The sequence below is a fragment of the Hemicordylus capensis genome, chromosome 4 (genome assembly GCF_027244095.1).
Source record: "Hemicordylus capensis ecotype Gifberg chromosome 4, rHemCap1.1.pri, whole genome shotgun sequence".
Classification (NCBI taxonomy): Eukaryota; Metazoa; Chordata; class Lepidosauria; order Squamata; family Cordylidae; genus Hemicordylus; species Hemicordylus capensis.
In genome coordinates, this window is record NC_069660.1 from 46,608,620 (window position 1) to 46,629,645 (window position 21,026).

The 21,026-nt window shown below is 43.3% G+C and overlaps 1 protein-coding gene across 4 annotated transcripts in view; it reads right to left on the minus strand.

The window, feature by feature from the left end:
* Nucleotides 1-1,205: 1,205 nt before the first annotated feature.
* The window catches only part of ZNF341 (zinc finger protein 341), a 42,343-nt gene continuing 22,522 nt past the window's right edge, over nucleotides 1,206-21,026 (minus strand). For 2 of the 4 annotated variants that reach the window (XM_053250651.1, XM_053250655.1), the window contains 10 exons: nucleotides 19,046-19,241; nucleotides 18,084-18,168; nucleotides 16,392-16,597; nucleotides 14,175-14,368; nucleotides 12,984-13,192; nucleotides 12,194-12,290; nucleotides 10,805-10,937; nucleotides 9,779-9,890; nucleotides 8,688-8,758; nucleotides 1,206-7,025 (listed from right to left, as the gene is read on the minus strand). In XM_053250651.1, coding sequence (XP_053106626.1) covers nucleotides 6,502-7,025; nucleotides 8,688-8,758; nucleotides 9,779-9,890; nucleotides 10,805-10,937; nucleotides 12,194-12,290; nucleotides 12,984-13,192; nucleotides 14,175-14,368; nucleotides 16,392-16,597; nucleotides 18,084-18,168; nucleotides 19,046-19,241 — 1,827 coding nt within the window. In that variant the 3' untranslated portion in view covers nucleotides 1,206-6,501. The remainder of the gene's footprint in view (nucleotides 7,026-8,687; nucleotides 8,759-9,778; nucleotides 9,891-10,804; nucleotides 10,938-12,193; nucleotides 12,291-12,983; nucleotides 13,193-14,174; nucleotides 14,369-16,391; nucleotides 16,598-18,083; nucleotides 18,169-19,045; nucleotides 19,242-21,026) is intronic. The other 2 variants (XM_053250654.1, XM_053250652.1) reach the window with 1 other exon arrangement.

Sequence of the window (21,026 nt, forward strand, 5' to 3'; positions counted from 1 at the left end):
GGGAAAACCATTTTCCGAATGATTCTAATCTTTCTAGGCATAGACACGTCACGGCATCTAAACATCCTTTCCAATGCCTTCATTGCAACCCTACCAAGTGCCAAAAGTTACCAAAGAGCATATGTAGAGTTCTCTGTCTTCAAGCATTCAGAAGAACTGGAGCAGCCAAGAAAACTGTTTTGCAGTCAGTTTAGGATAAATTTTTTCTTCGTGTGATGAAAGATGACAGGATTAGTTATGACACCATGTGATAAAGGTAGCTTATATGGATTTAAAAATAAGAATTCAACCAATTCGTGGAATACTTGCCTCTCTGTTCTTCTGCGATTGCTGGATGCTAGCAAACAAACAAGAGGGAGTGGCTATTTCCCTCTGCTTGTGAGCTTCCAAGAGTCATCTGTGGGTCACTGATTGAGCTGGAGCGCTGGATTTTTATGTGAATTAGCATAGCAGAAATTTAGAAGACACTGGATTTTGCTTAACAGAAAGGCCAAGTTGCTTTCCAACATGGAGTAATATTATCTAAGAATGAACTTCTTGCTTTTGACCTATTATCTTCAAGAAGAACATTACTTGCTAACTCTAAGGACAGGATTGCATTGGATCCAAAACTTTGGAAATGTCTGAATTTAGTATTTCTTTCAGTCACAGGTGTGGCTACCCTAGGATCACAACTGAGTCAAAATAGTCCTTGGAGAGAGGGTTTTGTTATGTACAGAAATAACTTCTCCACACCACATTTTCAAAATGGGACTGATTGCAGGATAGCCACAGATTGTAGTAACCACATAATTGTACCTTCAGTACTGGCAGACAGAGAATGATAGAAAGGTATATTCAGCAAACTGCTTCCCTCCAGACATTGTCAAAAGATGCCTGATAAACATCAGCCAATAAACATACCACAAATAAACGAAAGTTGCAATCTTGCCATTGTTGTTCAGTGGAGTAAACCACATTGAACTCTGAGAATTACTTGTGAGTAAACCTGTTCAGGACTGCTCTGCACATTCCTGAAAGCATGTGGCAGAAATTAGTTAGATTACCTAGATTCATATTTTTACTGGCTATTTTCATGAGAAGGTACATAAATAACATACATAAATAACCTGTTTTGTTTAGTATGGGGAAATGTTATGAGATTTGGATCAGCTATCAGAAAGTGATTTTATTTTATTTATTTATTTATTTATTTGAGTGGCTAAAATTGCCAGCTGACATCCAGACTAATGTTTTGCATGCTGAATAATATGTACATTTTGGTGATATCCTCCCTTCCTTCTGCAGCCTTCTATACCACCCAAAAATATGTCCCTTAGGATCCTAGAGCCCTCAGGGACATATTTTGGGGAGGCACAAAAGGCTGCAGAGGGAAGGAGAGATTAGAGAAAACCACCCATCCCCCATTGCACCCACAAAATGTTATTTGGTGCGCACAACATTAGTCTAGATGTCAGGCACTGGTGAGTTGGTGAGATTTTAAAATAACATTACAGTAACTGAGTATAACAAAGTACTTCTGAAGAGGGCATTTACAAACCATAAAGAGCTTTCAACAGACATCTTGAAAATCATTTATTCAAAACAAATGCTGGCTTCATCATCTGATGTAGGGAACTAATACATATTATACCATTGTAAAAAGTATGTTTTAAAGACAATTTAAAACTAGATATGTTGTTCCCTGTTAATTTATAAGTATCCAAAAACCATACAGTGCACATAGATCCGAGTGATGCTTCATATACACCAGTAGCTAATGAAACACCTTTCCATTGTGCATGAAAAAAAATCCCTATGTTTGATGTCCAGCTCACACTGGATGTTAAATAATGAGATATTAATAGTCATTAGATTAGCTATGGACAGGCCTAGGAAATGGTTCTCATCTGCGATGATGTTATGGCTTCCATAACCAACACTTCCCATCACAACTTCTCCATTATCTGCAGAGACAATTGAACAAAGTAAAAATTGAGGTATCACCCTCAAGACAAACTACTTAATTCTGAGCAGCACTGACTTGACTTGAGCCTGGGCTTGGCAGGGAACCCTTTTCAGTGCCCTTAGTCATAAATGCATAGAGTTGAGGTGAGGTGAATAGCAACTGGGGAGAGGTCCTGTTTATGAAATAAACCGGTCACCTTTCTAGGACTGGTTCAGAAATACCTTACTGGCCCAGGCGATCCGAAGAGGACAAGCCCCAAGCGTGCCAGTCGTGATGTTTTGTGGATGTTCTGATCCCTCGCCCCATGTGCCCCTTTATTGCATGGGGATGTTCATCTGAATGGCTGCTCCTCTGGAGCACATGTAGAATATCCACTCAGATTAACATCCACCCCTGCCCCCAATAAAGGGACATGCCAGAACGGCATTGGGATGTCCACAGAAAACCTCAGAACAGGCACAGTCTCAACATGGGTCCTTTCTAATTGCATAGACTAGTAAGGTATTGCCCAAACTAGCCATTATTAAGCTTTAGGGTCTTGCTAAAGACTGTGATTTGTCTGAGCTTATAGACAGTCATTTTATTTTTATCTGTTGAGAGCTTTTAAACAGGATGCTTAGCTATTATCTTGTTATATTTTACTATTAGAGGCCTGGTTGTTGCTGCTTGATCTGAAACTTCTATTTTTTGCATTTTTGTATTGATGGTGTATCACTTTGGAAACTACATTTGAAAAATGGGGGAAGGGGGATAAAAATTCATGAGATAACTAACAAATAAATGTATTTTGTAAAAGTTAGTGGCATTGCTTGCAATTACACTAATTGCTTTCATCATCTGTGTTAAGAATACTACCATGTTTTTCCCCTCTCCTCAGAAAAACCATTCAAATGAACAACAGAGGATGTCTGAACTGCGCAGATTGTATCTTACCTTTCTGTGAAGTCAGAATTTAATGACTAAGGAAATCTCTATAAATAACCTTTTTTAAATGAAGGTGCTCTCAGAGCATTCTGTCCTTTGGCAGGCAGCAGGTTCCTATCCTTTTCATCTAAAGGAGGCGTCAAGGTCATTCACACAACCGAGAACTGGGTGGGGCAAGTGTCCTAACAAGGTTTGTGAGCCGTGTGTGCTCCCAATTTTCAGTTGTGTGGGAGCAAACAACTAGGTAGGAGGAGGGAGAAGTGATTGTGTGGAATCAAGGAAAGAGGAAAAGCGGCATAGGACATTCCCTTGTACCTTGGTCAAATGCTGGGTATGAAAGCTGGGTAGGACAGAGCTGTTTCCCCTCCTATCTTGATTCCACATAATCACATCTCCCTCCTCCTACCTAATTGTTTACTCCCACACAAACAAAAATTGGGGGCACACACAGCTCCCAAATCTGGGTCGCTGTCTTGTCCCATCACTTGTCCCACCCAGTTTTCGGTTGTGTGAATGGCCTCATCTGCTATTAGCAACTATGACAAATGATGTCTTTATACATGAAAACCTGCAAGCATCTTATATTACTTCTGTTCCATATCAGCAGCATGCAGCTGTTACTCAAATTGAATTGGAATGTGCAAAATCTATGATTATCAATGAGGATGTCTAACGAAAGTGCTTTCCCTTTATCTTCTCTATGTAAATGACAATCAACAACTTGCAGAGCCCATAACAAATATGGAGCCACTTTCAACTAATCAAAATTTACTAGTCTTCCTTGGTTCAAACAGGCAATCTCATGGATATTTTGAGACTTGACTATCAAATTCAGTACAATGCAATGAGTGCTGGGTTTATATGTAAGAAATCTGAGTTGTGAAGTTCACTGGAATGACCCTTGGGCAAATCAGTATCTTTCATCCTGACCCACCTCACAGGGGTGTTGTGAGGATAAAATGACACTCTGAGCTTAGAGAACAGGCAGGATACAAGCATAATAAATAATAATAGCAGCAGAAACAAGATCTTTGGTAAAACATAGTGTTTAAGATGCCAGGAGACTCAGAGCTTTCTGCAGGTATCATGAAGTATATCTGTGCACCTGTGTGGACATTTGAGAACAACTGCATGTGGGTATCCTATGACACACAGGATAACACCAGCAATCTAAGTGGTCCATTGACAGCCAACAGAGTAATCACATGAATTATACTTAATAATATTCATATAAATTTGGTACTCAGTGTAATTACAAGTCCTGAAAGCTTTTGGTCCTTAATGAATATAAAGCAGTTATTTATTCAGCTCTGGGCAATCACTCCAAGCTACTGCCAGGGAATGGGGTTGTAGCGCAGTGGTAGAGTATCTGCTTTGTATGCTGAAGCTCCCAGGTTTGATCCCTGGCCTCTCCAGGTAGGGCTGGGAAAGGCTCCTGCCTGAAACCTTGAAGAGCCGCTGCCAGGCAATGTAGACAATACTGAGCTAGATGGACCAATGTAGATGGACAATACTGAGCTAGATGGACCAATGGAATGACTCTACAGAAGGCAGTTTCCTATGTACCTATGCACCAATCAAGTAGCAGTTTCACCTTCATCAAACAAGTGGTTTGAGACAGCAGCAGATCATTCCAAAGCAGCTCTTCTGGTAGATGGATCATGAATTTGAACCCATCAGTCAAGTACCTTATAGAACTCCAGTCTTACCTTAAGTGTATACTGTTCTGTGGTGTAGGGATGTGCGAATAGGTTCAGTTTGATGGCTCAATATCGGATTGAATCTCCACCCCCGGTTCAGTCCGATCTCGAGCTGAACCCTCTGGCCTGTTCAGGGGGTTCACGAGTCTTAAATTAAAAAAACCCAAAACCCACCAGAAATAGAAGTCACCACCGCTGCTCCAAGGGCTTCTTTGAGGTCGCAAGGTGTTCTCCAGAAGTTCCCTCTCCCCACACTGGCCTCCATTATATTCCAAATCACCTGGTTTAGGCATTCTCACCCCATGATGGCAGCCATTTTGGAGGCCGCCGCACATGCCCAATGGGCCTCTGTGTGGCCTCCAAAACAGCCACTGCCACAGGGGCGGGCGAGGCCCAAAACAGACCAAAGACCACCCAAACCAGTTGGAATATAATGGAAGCCGGTGGGGGAACATCTGGAGAATCCCCCACCACACACACACAGAGCCACAGAGAAGCCCCCGGAACAGCGCGGTGAGTTCTATTTCGGGGGGGGGGGGGTTAATTGATTTTTTTTGTAGACTCGCAAACCCCCTGAACTCGAATGGTGGGGGGGAGGGGGCGTTGAGGTGCACAAAAACAGTTGTCCAGACTCGAACCAAGCCAGCAACCCGGTTTTGTGCACCTACTGTGGTGTTATAAAAATACAAAATAAAGGATCTAACTTTAGTGAGGACATGGTTCATTATTAGAACTGTTTCATCATGTTATTTTTTTCTTGCATCCCCTCATCCCCAGTTCTTCTTTATGCACTGTAGATGATTTAGTAATCATCCTCTGGTCATGATACCAGTTTCTGTCTCTCCACAGACACATGTTACCTATACATTTCCAGTACATTTCTACTTCCAAATAGTGTACTCAGATATGTCACTGTTCATGTTAGCCTGCTGCTCATCATCTGAAAATCCTACTGACTTAATGGGGGAAGTTGACATTTCAATTGGTCGACTGTATTTGTATCAAATAATTTCCCTTTTCTATGCACATCAGAAAAGAAGAGCTGCAAGATGTGTCTATGAGGATATTTATGAATGATTTTCCCAAAAGATCACATAATGGACTCACTTCCAGTAGGAAGGATTGTTTGCTCACAGCTGGAAAAAACTAACTGCCCAGATACAGGGCAATATAGATCGGAGGGTGGAACTACAAATGGGATGCACTACTACAACAACAGCAATATTAATTATAATAAAACTTCAGTCTTGGGAGATATTTGTAAGTTATTCCAATAATGTGGATTGTTGTCCTCGCAGGGTTCAGGACTCACTGAGTATCACTGACCATCTGTCAATGAAAAGCATAACCATAGGCTCATTCACACAATCAGAACCTGGGTAGGAGACATGTCCAGCAGCTGTGCATGCTCCTGTTTCCTGATCATGAGTGAGTTAAACATAAGTTAGGAAATGGGGACTTTGATCGCTTGCTAATCTCCAGCTGGGGAGGACCGTTATTTGTCCTAGCTTGTTCTGAAGCTGAGGACACAGGCAAGGCGCGCTCATCCTACCAAACTGGGGTTTACTGGGACCACTGCCTTGTTTTTAACGCACACACAATCAGAAATAAGGAGCTTGTGCAGCTCCCGGACTTGAGTAGGACGCATCTCCTGCCCAAGTTCGGATTGTGTGAACAAGCCTCATCTTTTTGTGCCTGCCGTACATTAAAGGTTCTTCCAGACTAATTCATTTGGACAAGGGAAGACACTTTCTTTCTTACCAACACACTTTTTAAAGAATGGTAGTTTGTGCAGCACTGCATCCCTCCCACCCCCCACACATACCACCTTCTTGTTCATTCACGATCCCCTGCAGCAGGATGTTTCCATCAAACAACAGAGGACTGCCTTCCCTTTATTAAGAGGACACAAGTCACAGTATTATCCAGTTAGTCAGTGGCTTGGATGTAAACAGGGACTGCCAGCATGGCACATGGACTCTCTGAGCCAGGCTGCAACTCAGTCAAGGCAAGGTTGGATGAGATACCACTGCGAGGGCTGTGAGTGCCAAGGTCTGAATCTGTGGCGGACACTGCTGCAGCTGACCTGCCAACCACAATGGACAGGACTGTGTCTGGCTCTGGAAACGGTTCTTTACTGGGACCACCTTTTTGAGGATTCTCTCGGCTCATACTGTCTTTCAGTTCTGTCAAGGCCAATTGAGTGGAAAGAGGAAACCCCACTTTCCGCCGAGTCCCCCACTTCTTCTGGGATTTTCTGACCGGCAGTTCTTTGTCCTTGGGGGAGCTCAGTCTACACTTGTGGTCCTTCATGTACTTCTGGCGTGTAAAGCCCTTGCTGCAGGTAGGGCAGCGGTACTTGTAGTTGCCAGTGTGGGAGCGCTGGTGCTCCACCATGTGGGCTCGCCGGCTGAAGGCCTTGTTACAGTATTGGCACTTGTGGATCTTCATCCCTAAACAAGGAAGAATGCAAGTGACTCCATTACAAAGGGCTGATGGATTATGATGCTGGAATGACCCACTACCAACATTACAATTCTGGAGTTGAAATTCTCCTCTAGGGCAGGAGAGCTGGTCTTGCGGAAAGGTAAAGTAAAGTGTGCCGTCAAGTCGATTTCGACTCCTGGTGCCCACAGAACCCTGTGGTTTTCTGTGGTAGAATACAGGAGGGGTTTACCATTGCCTCCTCCCGTGCAGTATGAAATGATGCCTTTCAGCATCTTCTTATATCGCTGCTGCCCGATATAGTACCAGCGGAGATTCAAACTGGCAACCTTCTGCTTATTAGTCAAGCATTTCCCCACTGTGCCACTTAAGGTGACTGGTAGCAAGCATGAATTGTCCCCTTTGCTAAGCTGGATCTTCTCTGGTTTGCTTTTGAATGGGAGACTACATGTGTAAGCAATGTAAGATATTCCCCTTAGGGGATCGGGCCACTCTGGGAAGAGCATCTGCACCTGCAAGATAGGGCTGAGAGAAATTCCTGCTTGAAGCCTTAAAGAAGCCACTGCCAGTCTGTAGACAATACTGAGCTAGATGGATCAATGGTCTGGCTCAGTATAAAGCAACTTCTTATATTCGTAGAATTAGGAACCAGGTTTTTTTTGGAGGGTGGGGAGCTTCAGCTTACCAGATAAAATGAGACAGACACTTTTGTGAACTCCTTATCCTTTTCTAGGGGGTGATGGGTGCCATTTGAGGGGCAAAAATTATCTAACCGTCTTTCATTGTAAGCCACCGGAAGCAGCAGTGTGCTGGAGAGTAGTAGAGTAAAAATAATAATCTTTCCCGTTCTAAAAATCTGGGATCTTTAGTGAGAGGCAGCATTTTGCTTAAGGCCACAGATAGCTAGTTCAAACAAGCATGTAAAGGAGGGGGTGCGCCCATCAGGACATCCCCCATATCCCTTGACCGTGTATGGAGGCTGTTCACCTAAATGGTCCCTAGGTATGCTCTCCAAGTACTTGTTTAAACAAGTACTTGCAGCATCGGTTTAGGGGCCATTCTGATGAACAGTCCCCCCGACAGATGGTGTCCCCTGCAGTATAGTTTTAATCGGCCCCTAGTGACCTTGTGGCTGAGAAGACATTTGAACCAAGGACTTCACAGCTCACATTCTCAGCCTCCACACTACATCAGCTCTATGTAACGACATACCAGCCCTCCACCCTATCTAGAGTATAACCCAGTCGTTTTGTATGAGAAGCCATGAAAACCCCACTGCTCTGAATCATCCCTACACGAAGTACAAATGTTGCAGGAAAATAGAGCAGGCACGAGTTACGAGGGTTTTGCTATCTTTGGCTTCTGTGAGCTGATCCTAGGACAGCAATTCAATACACTAAATACACTAAAGCAATTCAAGGCACTAAATACAATGTGAAGTGGATTGTTCAGTCTCATTAGCAGATAGAATTAGATGAATCTTAATCGTAGGTCAGAAGGGAGATAATAACATTTTGTGGTCTGAGCTGTGCTGCTCTTTCCCCTTTTCACTGCAGCTGAGAAACAAAACCAAGAGACTCCAGCTTTCCTTGTAGTTCAGTAAATAAATGATGAAAGGGACCCTGTTTATTCTCGGGACAGGACACCATCAAAGCCAGAAGCTCATTTACCTGAATGGGAGAGAATATGTGCCTTCAGCTTGTCTGGCCTGTTGAACTCCTTATTGCAGCCGGTATGATTTCTAGAACAATAAAATAAAGAATTGATAGGTGCAGAATGACAACAGTGGCACAAAGATACAGACAGAAGGCTCAGATAATTTCTTGTCTGCAGATGATCACTGGATGTATTTTGTGATTTAAATGGTCAGACAATTACTGGAGCCATCTGGCTTGCTCACCATGATACCAAAAAAAAAAAAAAAGCTCAAAACAAACAGACAAACAAATCCCCAACATAGTAATGTAGATGGCATTTGGCTGCTAAGAGAAAGATGCTGCTTTTCCTTCCTCTGAGCTTTTTTTGAAAATTAGTCTATTGAAAAAGAGCTGCAAATACGGTGCCAAAAGCTGAAAGTTTATTCTTAATTTCAGTTAGAAGGGACGAAAAGACCATCAGAACAAACTATCCACTTCCAAGGAAGGCTATTTCCACCCTGCCAATCCACTGCACAATGTGCCGCACAGAGGGCAGTTGCCTCACAGGGAGATGCGGACACAGCAAATTACTCAATCAAGTAAGCCAGACTAGGCCCAACAGGGGGAGACAAAACCCTCCTTTCCGGAGGCAGAAGGAACAGCTGCAAGAAGGCACTAAGAGGGTGCTGAACGGAGGGCACGGAGGATAGTGTCATACCCAGTCAGCAGTATGACAGGTGCTGTCTGGAAGTGCTCTTGGAGCTGCAAGGCACCACAAGGACAACTGCCCTCACCTGCCTAGCTCTCATTAGGAAACCCTGTTACACTGAATGATGAGAATGTGACCGTCCAAAAGAGATAACAAGCCAGATAGACACAATGCTCATTCAAGGACCCAGTCCAGGAAAGGATTGAGGGATTCCCCGTCTCCTGTTTGCATTGGCTCCAAAGACTGCAATTTGTTTGGTGTCACACAGACAAAACAACATACAGAGGAACTAAAGACTCTACATTAGCCTAGAATATACTGACAAGAACCATCCTTCCCAAAGCTTAAGGTTAACCCCAAGCTGCTGTCAAAAACCAGTTCTGTTTTTGGCTGCTGTTGGCCATTTGGTACTTACGAAAAGGGGCATTTATATTTCTTGAAAGGTTCGTGGATCAGCATGTGCCGTTTGAGTTTATCTTTCCTATTGAAGGCTGAGTCACACACTGAGCATTTAAAAGGCTTTTCACCTGTACGGGAAAGAAACATGAATGCAGCAAGGAAGCTGGCTGAACTTAGCTTAAAGACTTACAAGTATTCTATTGTTTCCCCCACTTTTATCTGGACTGTAGAAAACCAGCACATCAGAGCCAGACTCTAAAGTTCCCCAAGATCTCTCACCTGTTTCTCTTGGGCACATTCCTAGAGAGTCACATGAAGAGGAGAAGCATAAGCACAGCTGGAAGCATTTCATTGTTATTGTTAAATATACACAATGCACCAGGCAAGTCACATTACAACTGACCTGTCTGTTCATTCACATGGCCGGGTGCAATAAAAGCACTCCAAACACCTCCAGATGTGTGCATGTTCCCCTGTTGCACCCCACAACCCCAGTATATGACTGTTTAGGATGGAAAACTTTGCTGTCAGCTATCCATAGACTATTGATTCGGGATTAAATCCAAAATGGTTAAAATAAACAGGATATTTTGCCATTTAGTTTCTTGGAATGTAGATCTCTAGGATATACCAAATCATATGCTGAAAGATCCACATTCATCTTTCAGTCTCTACCTCTTCTTTGTCCCCTCCCCTCCCCACCCCGTCTAGCTTCTTCTAGCGGTGTGCTGTTTCCTGTGTCCTCAGCTGTGATTGCTTGTGGAAGCCAAAATGCTTAACTTCTGTATTCAAAAGGATGGCTACGCCCTGTCCATTCATCCCCAATGGATATTAGTGAGTTAACAAAGTTGGCTGCAATTTTTTCTGATGTGTAAAATGAAACCCCAGCAAAAAAAAAATATGTCCGAAATAAAGGCAATACCTGACCTGAAATGAAGCAACCTGGCTTAGATTGTGGGCCACTGACCATCACTAAACATGGTTACAGAGCTTCCCTAAGAAGAGAGCTCAACACTCTGGAACGTTTTGTGCGAACACCCACCCGAGTGAATGTGAGCGTGTAGCTTGAGGTAGTGTTCTCGGCGGAATAATTTCTTGCAGATTTGGCATTTGAACTTGCCCCCGCCCCCATGTGTAGGGAGGTGCCGTCGCAAGTACCTCTCACAGGGGAACACCTGGCGGGGAAAGACAACAACAGCAAAGGTCACCAGGAAGGGCAACGTATCTCACCCTCAGGCAAAGGGAAATCAGTTTTGAAAGGTAGTTCGCCATCACAAGACTGTGCAATGCAACCTCCCTTCCAGGGATGCAGGGTGGAAACATTTCCACGACACATTTTTTAAGCAAAAAAATCCCATTTCTCTGAATACTAATCAATTTTATGAAACAATGCAACATAATAAATGGATACCAATACACCATCGGAAAAAGTGGGCAGATTCAAAGTTGTAATGAAGTGTTTTCACTCTAGGAAGCATGAACAGGAATGGCGTGTGAGCACTGTAAGATATTCCCCTTCGAGAATGGAGTCGCTCTGGGAAGAGTCCCTGCATGCATAGAGCACCACTAGCTTTTCTCCTTGTTGTACTACTTCTGAACAGAGAATTATAGAGTGAAAAGGCCCGGAGAGGCAGAAGGGCCTCCTAAGAACTTGCTGAGCTGCTTCAAAGACAACACAGGACTGACTGTGTTGTTCAGTTGACTGATAAACTTGAGCATGAGAGCTTGCTGATGCTACCTGGCAGCCGGGGCTGGGGCATTGCCTCCCCCAGGAAATCCAGAGGAGGGCTTGAGCCTCGCCACCCCCACCTGGCATTCCGGTGGGGGCATTGCCCCCTCCAGGAAATCCTGGAGGGGGCTTGAGCCCCACCGCTCCCACGAAGTTTACACCTCAGGATGTGGCATCAGTGGCAAGGAAGGCCTGCGTATGAGCGGGCAAAGAAAGAACCTTGCAGGGAAAGAAAGAATCAAAGGAACTTTCTGTCCTTGTTTGCCCTCTTGCTGCCACTACTACCATCTCTTGCTGATGCTGGGGGGGAAAGCATGATATTTGATTTGCTGGTATGCTATAGCCACGTGTAGAATGAAAAGGGTGCCCAAAACAGGTCCATCAAGCATTGTCTCTTTTTTCATGTACATCTGGATGTGTCCTTTGTTATAACCTGTGCAGGCTCAGCTCCTGTGGCCATGCAAATACCCACACCACACTCATACCTACCTGCAGTGCATATTGTACAGGTCAGTTGAACATTAGAATGAATCCAATGTACAACCATGCCATTCAGGAGGTGTCCTTGTCACTATTTCTTCAACCTAACATCTCTTACAAGAACAAGGTAGGAAATAAACCTAAATTAAAGGGAGAAGGAGTAAAGGGGGACACAAACCACCCAACATGGCCCAATGACATTTTCCAAGGTCCTCTACCCACCTTCTGACAATGAGGGCAGGGGAAGCTATGCGTTGCTGTCTGTAAGTGATGCTCCAGGGCTTCGAGGGTGGAATACTTATTTACGCACTTGACACACCTAAAGCAGGAGGGAGAAGAAATAACAGATGGAGTTAACCTGACAGAACCCTGTAGGTGGCTAGGTACCAATTTCCTAACTTCTTAAGAATATTTTTCAGAGGGAAAAACAAGACACTTCTCTTGAAAACAAATCATGGGATTGTAAATGGGGCAACAGCGGGAGTTTGGGTGAAAACTGGCTGTCCCCATACCCCAAAACCATCACTGACAGCAGAGACTCCCAAATCATATGAGCCAAGCCAAGCCAAGCCATGCTTTATAGCTAGCCACGAACCTTCAAAACCTGATGACCGAATTTTATCCTCAAAATCTTCTCCATTGTATAAGCATGTTGGTGAGATCTAGCTATCTACACTGTTCAATCAATCAATACAATATTTATGGAGGAAGAATAGCAAGAAAATGTGCTGGCATTATGGGACAGAAAGGAGGTCCTTAATGAATCTCTAGGCCCCACCCCTTGACTCCTCTCAGTTTTATCCAACTCATGCCCTCCATACTCTTCTAAAACAGAGCCAGGTCCCCTCCTTGGAACTCCAGCATGGGGGTGGGCAGGCAAAAACCCATTGTACTCATTGCTTTCCCAACTGCATTGTTAAATGTTTGCCCTGATGTTAACCACAGATTCAAGTCGTAAGTCACAAGGCTTTAGCTCTCTCACTAAATACAGGTTGGAAAACTGCTACTTTACTTGTAGACGGCAATATCCTTCTTGGGACTGTGTTGAGGCAGCAAGCTATGGGAATACTGGTGGACACCCAGCTCATAGAGGGAGGGAAAGTCCTTGCTGCAGAGGTGACAACGGTAACTCAGCTCCTCCTGGTGGTTCTTGATGTGCTCTAAGAAGGAGTCCAGCTTCTGGAATGTCTGTGCACAGCTTTTCACCACACATTTGTACACCTGTGGGTTCACAGGAATAGGAGAAAGATTAGATCAGAAATTTCAAAACAGTGTTCTACGAAAGAATGACCAAGTGTGCCCTGAGAAATACATCAATAAATTAAAGGCTCTTGTGAGCTCAAAATACCGACCCACAAAGGCCATCTGCTACACCTCTGCATGAGTTTTGGCTTTGCCTCCTTCTAGTTGGCTTCCACTAGAGGTCAATCAATCATTACCAGTGAAGAAGGAGAACAAATTGCTTGCCCTCAGATAAGGCTACCTGGTGCAGCTCTGCATGAGTCTCTGTTCTCAAGATGCCTCCTTCCAGCCAGGGCACATAACTTGGGCAGGGGCTCATACAGAGACACAGCAGGTGGGCTCTCCTGCTGCTGAGTAGTTCTTGTCCACACCCGCCTAATATATAACTTTGTGGGTGCAAAAAATGGAGTGTGCCTCCAATTTTAACTCAGAACAAAGTATCTCTTCACCATCAGGAATGCTGGACTAAACCTTGGTGCATTTGGCTTAGTCTGACTGTGTTGTTACAGTTTGGGGGCATAGTCAGCATAGATGCTCTGCCAGGGAACGAAGCGTATTCCAAGGCACACCTTCTTTTGGGTCTGCAGAGGGGTCACAGTCACAGCCCAGTTGTACTTTACCACTTCATATATATCATGCCTCAGGTTCCATCGCTGGCATTTCTTGTTAAAGAATGTCAGAAAGCCAATGCAAGTTAGGTAAGACAGTACTAGGCTAGACTGATGATTGGTCTGACTCAATATAAGTGCACTTCTGTGTACTAAATGATGCCCTGCTAAGGAAATAAAAACTTGCATCAAAATAAACTACATTTGGCTGCAAGAAAAGCTGAGTTCCCTGACCCAAATAAGTTATGCAAATATGGATAATTAGTGGCTCTGTTACCCTACTTCTGCAAGCCATTGGGAATGATCAAGAGTAAGCAGGGCAAGGAGAACTCATGCCTTGACTTGGCACGCACCTGCTCGTGTTTGTGCTGAGTCATGTGTGATTTCAGCTGGAAGTAGGTGTTGAATTTGTTGGGGCAAAACTGGCATTGATAAGAACTATCAATCAAGACAACTTGCTTAGCTTCCAGCTTGCCAGCCTCATTCTCTTCTGTGGGAGGCATTGCCTGAGGCTGTGGAGGACTGCTTCTAGGAGCAGGATTTAAGCCTGGAGGCAAAGAACAGGACACAGAAATATTAGAAGTTCAGCCTGCAGAATTCTCAGGCATGGTGGCTTTTAGCACAGGCTACTATTGAAGGCTAGCCTTGCCGTTTCATGCAGGATCCTATTGCTCTTCTCTAATCACAGCCCCCTATGTCTCACCTTCAAAATGCAAAGCATGCTTTTTCTTAGCTTTGTATTTTATTTAAGTCATACTGTAACTGAAGAGTTAGGCTTCTTTTCCGGAGTTTAAAGCTAGATACACTCCTTTATCAACAGGTCAGTTATTAATGAGCGTATACTTGAGTTTTGGCTGTACCACTTTGGACTGAAGCTGAACACTCACATGACTAAGAAGCCTTTTATACAAAAAACATTTCCTCCACACGGACAACTAAAGGTTAGGAAGAAAGATGCTCCCCTGGCCTACTTCTTGACCTATTAGTTTTCTCTCTGCAGGAATGTGGAGATTTGTTTTGGTTTTTGTGAGGGGCATTCCATGTGAGTTTCTGTCTGCAGTCTGACGTCATGCTTGTAATGCAAGCATGAATTGTCCCCTTTGCTAAGCAGGGTCTGCCCTGGTTTGCATCTGAATGGGAGACTACATATTTGAGTAGTAAGATATTCCCCTTAGGGGATAGGGCTGCTCTGGGAAGAGCATCTGCATGCATGCATCCAAGCTCCTTCCCTGGCATCTCTAGTCAGGGCTGAGAGAGATTCCTGCTGTAACCTTGGAGAAGCTGCTGCCAATCTGTGTAGACAACACTGAGCTAGATGGACCAATGGTCTGACTCAGTATATGGCAGCTTGCTATGTTCTTATGTAAGTGGTGTCTATATCACGATATTCAAATGATATGATGTGCACGAATCACCCATTTTTATTTATATCTATATATATGTACCACCCTTCATTCCCCCAGGACGAAGTTAACAAGATAAAAACAATTCAATAAACACATAAATACAGCTAAAATTTTAAAAAGAGCAAAGGACAGCTCATTGCCCAAAAGCCTGGATAAAAAGGGCAGTATTTCCTTAAGATCAATCAAGACCAGAAGTAAAGGTATTAGGAAACCAGCGACATTGCACCAAATCAGTGGATACATAGGCCTTACCCTATAAGGCTATGTACATGAGCAGCCCTACCCAGGGTAGGGCTGCTCATATGCAGTGCCAGGATTGAGCCCAATCCCAGGTGCTGCCTCCCCCGCAAGCCCAAGTGTTGTATCCGGGCTTTTACCTGAGTCAAAGGGCACAAGCGTGCCGGTACAGGGTCGTGTGTATGCTTAGGCTGCATGCAGCCTGAGCATACAAAGAGTCCAGCGCCTAGAGGACCCAACTCCCGGGGAGATCCCCCAATCCCACTTGTCACATAGTGCACTGTGGGAATCCTGGAGACCAGGATGAGTCCTGGCCTCCAGAGATCCATGATGCTCCGTGCAGCGCAGATCGCATGGGCAAGTGGTGGCATGCCAAAGAGGACCTTCAGGAATCGTCTGGGGGGAAGGTAGGTTCCACCCTGCTCTCCCGCCCCCCACCCTCCGGTTGCTTCTATAGAGAGTTCTAATTTAGGAGCAAACTGGTTTAGATGAATGGTACAGAGATTCAGTATACTCAGTATAGTATAGCATCCCCTATTGCATGGCTGGTTGGATGTAAGACATCCAACCATATCTAAGCTGAGATATAAACTGGAGAGAAAAATTCTGCGTTGGCCACCTAGCACGAAATTCTGCCACTATGTGAAGTTTTCACAGTAGGAGTAATACTGATTTCTAGAGCTGAGATAAAACAACATGGAGGCAGAATACAGAATAGAGTTTGTGCTGAACAGGATCCTGTTGGCCTACATATCTGACTTACAAATTCCTACACCAATAAATTACCAAGAGAGCAATGCACAGCAATGAACTCTCTAAGCCTTCTCTTCCAGGTGACTATGAAAAAGACAGACAGGTAGAAGAGGGAGGAAGCACAGTTAAATTGGACGTTTGGGGAGCAGGTCATCAGTCAACTGGCCATCCCACCAGTAAGCAATGCACCTGCATTTTCCTCATCCTCCTGCTGGCTGGGGTTGAGTGCCATGACTTGCACAGTGACAGAGCTCCGTGAGATGGTACACCCAATTCCTGGTGGCCACACCTTATGCGTCTGCATGTGCTTCTTGACATTGGACTTTTGCGCAAAGGCACGGCCACATACGATGCACTGGAATGGCTTCTCCCCTGTGTGACTGAAACAGAATACCACATCAGAGAGGAAAGACAGAATCTCTCAGCGGGGAGTAACTGCCTTGGTGCTGGTTAGTATGAGTGCATTTAATGATAATCTGAAAGGCTATGGACTCAAGTCATTCCTTAAGGACTGTCCATCCCCATTCAAGCTCACTTGTCAGTATAGGCCTTACCGTCCATACTATCTTTGCAGCAAATACAGAAAGCCATGGCCAGAATTTGAGCTTTTACAGCAATTGCTCCATATTTATGGAACCTCCTTATGTAAACTGCCCTGAGATTTGATATGGGGCTGTATAAAAATACGATAGATAGATAGATAGATAGACAGATACTGTTACAGTCATGCCAGTATAGTTAAGATGAATGTTTTCAACACCCCACCATTATTTATTTATTATTATTTATTATTTTCAACACCCGACCTGAATATTCTACTGCTTATAAAATCAAAAGTATCACTCCAATCCCCAACTTTGCACACATCTACAAGGAGATAAGATCCACCTCTCCTCCAGCTTGGTGCAAATCCGTTGCAAGATTGTTGAGATACAACAGTTTAGGTTTTTAAATCCTAAAAAGAGGGTTCAAAGTGTTGGTGACATTTTTTTCACCTCAATTTTTTTTTAAAAAAAAAAATGTTTTATGTCTTTTTAGCATTCCCCCCAAATTCAGGACCATACTGGACTGGTGCCTTTTGCTGGTTTGAAAAACAGCTAGTGATTTTTTAAAAAAAGTAATTATTGTTTGAAATCCGCACAACAGCGGAAATAACTAAGGGAAAGTTAGCTAAGAGCATAACTGAGTCTGCCCACTGAGAATTCTGAAGCCAGTTGGAAGGGGAAAGTCCTGGCAATTTCTAGTGAGAGACTAGGTAACAGGGGTCCTTACAAGCTATATGAGGCAGTGAGAACAGGGTGATGAATAGACTTGTGAAGTCACATATGGCAGCAGTGAGGTATCAATTGTGAAGCAGCCCATAGTAATAAGTCTATCTGTTGGGGAGCAAAGGTAGGAGCTGAAAGTGGCTGGAAACTTACCATTATTTATTTACTTAGATTAAAATGTATAGGCTGTTTTTCCACCCAAAGAGGGCCCTCAAAGCAGTGTACAAAAAGAGAATAAAAATACAATTTAAAAAATCAATATATATGATACAAATACTCCCAGTAATAACCAATCAGCAGGGCCAACCTAGCAGGCTGGCAACAGACCCTGTAAGATCTTGAGGCTCTTGTGCTAAGCAGCCAACAGCTAGGCCTGAGTGTAGGTTTGAGACACACAAACACATACACACACACTGAGATCTGCACTGGAGATTTTGGTGTATACACTACCTGTTAAAGAGATTTAAATTTTCAAATTCTTAACCAACAAAAATGGCGCCAATGAAAGCAATATAATTATTTCTCAGAGAACCTAGTAAAACTCTCCTCCCACCATTCAACCATATCTTCTGCAGCTGTTTAGGAAACTCAACATTACCTCCTGATATGTTGCTGCAGATCAAAGTTCTTGGTGAAGGCCTTATCACAGTATGTGCATTTCAGCTTGGGGGACTTGGGTTTTCCTGAAAAACAAACAGTGGGAAACCAGAATAGGTTCATGCTGAGGAGACCATGCTCACTGATTCCTGTTCCCTCAATCTCCATCATGAGACTGAGCCCCATCATGGAGCTCTATTTGAGAACAACAAATAAGGAACACAGAACACTATGGGAATACACCGAAGCAAGCTTCTTAGGCAAAAAGGTGTATTTTTTGTATTAAAAAATTGCAGGTGGCAATTTAATAGAATAATTGAATAAACAAGCAAATTTAACAGTCAATTTAATAAAGAAGCCAGTTTAAAAGACATAAGATCATAATCATTAGTGAACAAAACAAAATACTTGGGACCAATACTTGTGCATTTCCCCACAGAGTGGGGTGAAAGATACAAGTAGCATTTAGAGTTTCTATGGCGGTGCAGGGAGCAAGAAGAGTCAGACACTTGTAATTTTTCTTCCCTCTGCATTCCATAATATGCAAAATTCCTCTCTAGCTAATGTCAAGCTAGATGTTCCCCAGTAGAGGGGGACAGGCTGTGTCTCATAGAAAAGATATGGAACATCTATTTCAGATGTTCATGAGAGGAAAGGAAGCATGTGGCATTTTATATACTTTTAATCAATCAATATATGTTATTGTATGATTGTAGGCCATAACCATGTAAGGCAAAAATAGTAACGTACAGTACAATCATGAAAACAAGAAGCAAAACAATCAATTAAAAACCAATTTCAAATTAGCGCTAATAATTCAGCAAATTTATAATACACTTTAAAAAATAAATAGATTCTTGAGAATCTAACAAAAGTCTGCAGGCCATTCAGTACTGCATAGGGACCTTTTGCTACCCACCAGCGGATAAGACCATGGCAAGGGTTGGCAGCAAGGAGTCTTACCTTCTAGCAGGCTGCTGTCTGTTTTGGAGCGACGACTCTTAGAAGAAGACGTTGAATCAAAATTGGTCACATTTCCGCCACATGTGTTGTTCAAGGGAGCAGCAGTGTTGGGGCTTTTAGCTTTAAAACCTTGCTTGCCTGGACTGTACACTGGAGGAGAGGGGTACACAGAACTTTCCACACACTGGCTGGGCACCTGAAAGACATAAATCACCGGTGAAAACATGCTGCAAAATTCACTGCCAACATCAGCTCAGAACAGACCAACTCAACACATTCCATCTTCTCCCTACCACCAAAACAACAGATATGGGATCACAAGGTCTTCAAATGCCTGGCCTAATTTCAAACATGTAATTAGCATCCCAAAGGTCCAAGTTACAAAACTAGGAGGGAAATGGTGAAACCAAACCTGTGTCCAAAAACTGAACCTTTAATTTTTCTTGAGCCAAAATCTGAACTGAATCTATCCTTTCAGTCTTCAACTGTGCCTTAATTAACTGACTGCTGCCAGGAGGCTATTGTTATCACTATTCATGGCTGTTGTGAATTATCACGGTGCTTTTCTTACATATTTTTAAGATTAACATAGAATATGTTTGGACCCTCGGTCCTTCTGGCTCACTCTGAAGTATCTTATGTGACGTACTTACTTTCTGACCAGTGTTCTGAAATTAGCTGTAAGGTGACAAAATTTTGTGCAGCTGTCTGTAAAATTAGGCAGAACCTTACCAATTTTGGAATTTGTAACTTTTCAATAGCAGTTGTTAGATAATAGTATCAGCATGTTATAGCATGATTTGCTAAGGACACCTTAGATAGTTGACCAACTATGTTTGCTGTTGTTTTCGATGCAAGTTGTATTATTTTGCTTTGTATATTTGGCTTCTGTAATATTTGTGTTATTTGGCTTCTGTAGCTGGCCATGGACCAAAATAAAGTTATGTATGTGTGGACCCATAACAAAATGTTGCAGTATATCTCTGGTGTGCATGTGTTACTTGAGCCTGTGCCTCAAGGGGGTGAAAGTATTATGCACCTTTCCCATCAGAAGCATAAGGAGCTGTGATGGTCTTGAGAGAGTATTTAGTGTATGGAGAGAGAGCATGAAAAGATGTATTTCTCCTTTTATGCTGAGAAATTTCCTGTTCTTTTTGTTCAAGAAAACAAACTGAGAAATTTTCCCCTCTTCACCACTGAGTTCCACTCACTCTCCACCCGGTTGTCTGTTAACTGTCATATGAGTCTGCAAACATTCCACTTCATTGAGTTATATTGGGGCAGTTTGGGGAGGGAGTTACCTGCATTCGGTTTTTATTTTCCCTTCAAATGTTTCTGAAACTAACATATCTGAGGGTTATTCAAGTCTACCTCCCTCCCTCTTGACTTCAGGTGCTCTGGTTATGCATCCATTAGAATCATTAACATTTCCAGCTCTTTCAGAAACAGATATAAGATTGCCACAGACTAGAACCCTGTTCAGATATTATTACCAAGTCAGGATGCTATACTCACATATAGGTTTCATCCTATGACCCCATGAATGCCACACCTTGGTAGCTTTCTAAACAAAGCTTTTGCCTCCATGCTTATCACTGGCATTCCAATATTTGCAGACAAAAATACAATGTTCTGCCTCCATCACATACAGCCTGGTTACATATGTTTCATTCCAGTAATCTCTCCACATCAATCAATCCCTGTAGCCCAAGCCTTGTTTTTTCTTGCACCCTCAATTCCCTACAGTTGGCTGACATCCATCCTTGCCCACAGAGGAAATAATAATTGATCACAAGACAACCTGATGCATCTTTAATTTCTTTGATAAATAGTGCTTCAGGATTGAGTGGATCAGGAGCAGCATTTGTTTTCTGTCTTGCTGGAGCCAGAGGCCATGCACTCATCAGAAAGAAGGAAGCAGCACATGGAGCTACAGTGCACGATACAGCAGAACAGCTCTTTTTTTAGATTTAATCTGGTC